The sequence below is a fragment of the Aptenodytes forsteri genome, unplaced genomic scaffold (assembly GCF_000699145.1).
Source record: "Aptenodytes forsteri isolate BGI_AS27 unplaced genomic scaffold, ASM69914v1 Scaffold166, whole genome shotgun sequence".
Classification (NCBI taxonomy): Eukaryota; Metazoa; Chordata; class Aves; order Sphenisciformes; family Spheniscidae; genus Aptenodytes; species Aptenodytes forsteri.
The window spans coordinates 7150760-7153940 of NW_008796110.1; the positions used below are offsets into that span (position 1 = coordinate 7150760).

The following is a 3181-nucleotide window of genomic DNA, read 5'->3' on the forward strand; positions in this document are numbered from 1 at the left end:
CCCACACTTAACTGCCAATATTTTTTTATTATGAGTGACAGAATGAAGTCTCCTTAATGCTTGTATTCAAGCTCCAGCATGTCGACATATCTTTCAGCTAACACTAAAAGCATTATCTTCAGGAATATAAATTCCTTCCTAGCTCATTACAAGAGCTGTTTAGCACTCCTAATCATCTCCTGATCTATTGCGTAGTCGCACAGCGGTATCTTTGTCTCCCTTCTGTATCATCTGCACATTACGCTTGACCTTCCTATGACATGACCCTTTCCAATTACTGCATGGACAGAGATTAAACTTTGGCTACCCCGTAACAGAAACACCTAGATGCATCAGGTTCCAGGGAAGAGAGCCAGAAGGAAACAAGTAGGCAAGGGAAGATTAAGCTTCTCAAGAAGAGCGCTAGCTAAAGGCAGCAAGCCAACATGCTTCAGAAGAGGCATGGAAAAAAGCTAGTCCCAGAAGATGATGGGTTATTGAGATGTTTGGTTTGACATGAATTTCCTTAGCAATTCTGTCTTGGTGGAATAAGTCCTGAGGTAGTGCCTGCTCATCTTTATTATTATGTAACCTTCATTAAAAAAGTTTAACAAACAAAACTGCACAGAACAAGATTTAAAGTGAGAAGTAAGACTACCATCAGTGCAAGCAATCACATTAAGGAAAAATAGAGCTGTCACATGGGGTGGCAAGAGAGGGGCAGGGAAAGTTGCACAACAGCTTTTCACAAAGCGTTCTTTATAGAGATCAGCTGCATCTTCTAGAATAGATATTAGTAAGTGGGTGAGGACAGATGCACTCAAGACAAGTAAAACCCAGACATTATTAAGCCATCCTTATAGATAAACATTAAATAAGGCCTTATCCCACCCCACAAATGGCATTCTCACAGCACGTCCTGCTACAGATTAAGGAGCACTTAAATGGAAAAAATGGAAATACCTTCTCCTACTGAGGCATCCCGGTTTTCCTTTTTTTAAAACTACAAATCTGGCAAGAATACAGCCCCATTGCTATGAACTGAAAGACATACACTTTTTTGTACATCCTGAGGCTCCCTGGGAAAAGCTGTACAGGCTTCCAGAACACAGACCTAAAGTTTACACCTCAATTTAGACAACACACAAAGTATGTATCTCACACCAGTGTCTTATTTTTGCAGTACTCAAAGTATCACAATGCACTTTATTTTCTCAGGACATTAGCTCACCTGTGTGAATTCAAAACTTCCCATGCTATGCCTTAAAACATAATTAAGGCCATAGGTTATGTGAACAAAAAGTAAATTCACACTAGGTTTTGAAGTTGTGTATTTGTTGGAACAAGACCTATTGTTTTACACCTATAAGCACATCAACAATATTAAACAAGACAGTAAGCACTTTACAGTAATACAGGCCTTAAGGTTTTTTTTTGGAAATAATGTCAAAGCTGAAGGAAAGTATGGAAACATTTCCCCTCCTCTTTGCCTCCCCCCTAAGGGGAACACTAATTTTTATTTTTGTAATTGTCAATCCAGCCACCATAAAACTTAAAAAAGAGCTGAACATAAGACTTGCATAGATTATTTTTTTGATTTTTTTTTTTAGGCCAAAGACTCTCCATTCACTGTTTGGTGTTTGGACAGCTAACAAGTTTCCCAAAGACTCTCCATTCACTGTTTGGCATGAAGACAGCTAACAAGTTTCACTGTAGATCTGTAATTCTTAAGAAAAAGAAAGAACCACACATTTGGTTTATCTAGTGAGCAAAGCTAATACACAGCTGTGATTTTTTTTTCACTCAAGTACTGGAAGTCTTCTGGGAAAGACTTCTTTGTGCTTTGGTTAAGAACTTACAAATCAAAAGCCTAATATGATCCTTTTGCAGAATTACATTCCTGGAAATGCATACGGTATTGGGTGCCATGTCCTTCTGATAGAAGGCAAAATTTATGAGAATAACATTCATGAAAAAACCCAGAAGCCAGTTCTGAAAGGATAAGAGTGACACCCACTAACGTTGGTGGATTTTTAAATATTTTTTTAAATCTGGGCACGACATCCTCTTATATTTTCTCCTCCCCTCCCTCCCCCCCAAATAAGCCTGTAAAGTAACTTCAACATTTGTAAAATGAAAACTTTTGCAGGCATGAACAGTTTAAGAGAGAAACATGAGCCAACGCAGTTTTCTACTGGTGCAGAGTTACTTTACAAACTAGATGTGAGAGCAGGCACCATCCCTCAAGAACTCATGCATGAACAACAAGCAAATGATTACAGGCAACTTTTTTTTTTTAAGCTTCATTCTCCCTGCGTACTTGAGGTCTAGTGAAAACTGTATGTGTTGGTAAAGCTGATCATTTTGTCTAAAGTGCTTGATGAAAGCAGGGAAACTATAAAAATGATAAATTAGTGAAACCAAAAGTGGAAGAGTTACATTTATCACACAAAACAAGAAAAATTGGAGCATTTTCACATTTTCTTCTTCCACTAGACAAGATACAGCAAAAAGATCCTTCACAGTGAAGAGCTCCCTTAAAGTGTATATAGTTCATAACATTTTTTCTTACATTTCTGGGATAAGAAATCATTTGACATAAGACTCAGGAACAATATTCCAAAAAAGAAAGTATTATTATGGCTAAGAAATGAAGGTTACATAGCAAGTTTTAGTCATTCAGAAAAAAAATCTTTGGGAAAATGCTATTTAATACTTTCAATAACTTTAAATGCCCCGATACTATATATTTTTACAGTAGAAATGCAAGAGCCTTTGGAACGCAGCAATGCTTGGTTCTGTGCATGTCTTCTCTTAAGACATCATCTTTTTCTTACATTCCACTGAGCAAAAGACCATTCCTTCCACCGGCATGAACTTCTGGCCAATTAGACACTTGCTGCAACAGGAACACAAGAAGCATTCCTGCGTAGCATGCCAGTTGAAGTTGTTGTATGTCACACGCTGAACTTCTGGATCTATAGCATTATGACAGCCTTGGCAGGTCTGTTTAGAAACAAAACGACACTTAAATGAAGAATACATATCCCCTCTACAAGTCCAATAAAAGCTAGAATTCTTAAATGTTGTTGGAAAAGAGAAATGGGTGTTAAAAAAAAAGCCGTTGAAATAAGTCTCCAGCTTTTGATTTTTCTTTATTTCTGGAAAGTTGCCTGTCGGAAAAGGACCTGGGGGTGCTGAT

The 3181-nt window shown here is 37.7% G+C and overlaps 1 protein-coding gene across 1 annotated transcript in view; it reads right to left on the minus strand.

Moving 5' to 3' along the window:
- Nucleotides 1-2114: 2114 nt before the first annotated feature.
- The window catches only part of TES (testin LIM domain protein), a 17229-nt gene continuing 16162 nt past the window's right edge, over nt 2115-3181 (minus strand). Inside the window, exon 6 of the mRNA XM_009286819.2 lies at nt 2115-2985. Within this exon, the coding sequence (XP_009285094.1) occupies nt 2794-2985 (192 nt within the window). The 3' untranslated portion in view covers nt 2115-2793. The remainder of the gene's footprint in view (nt 2986-3181) is intronic.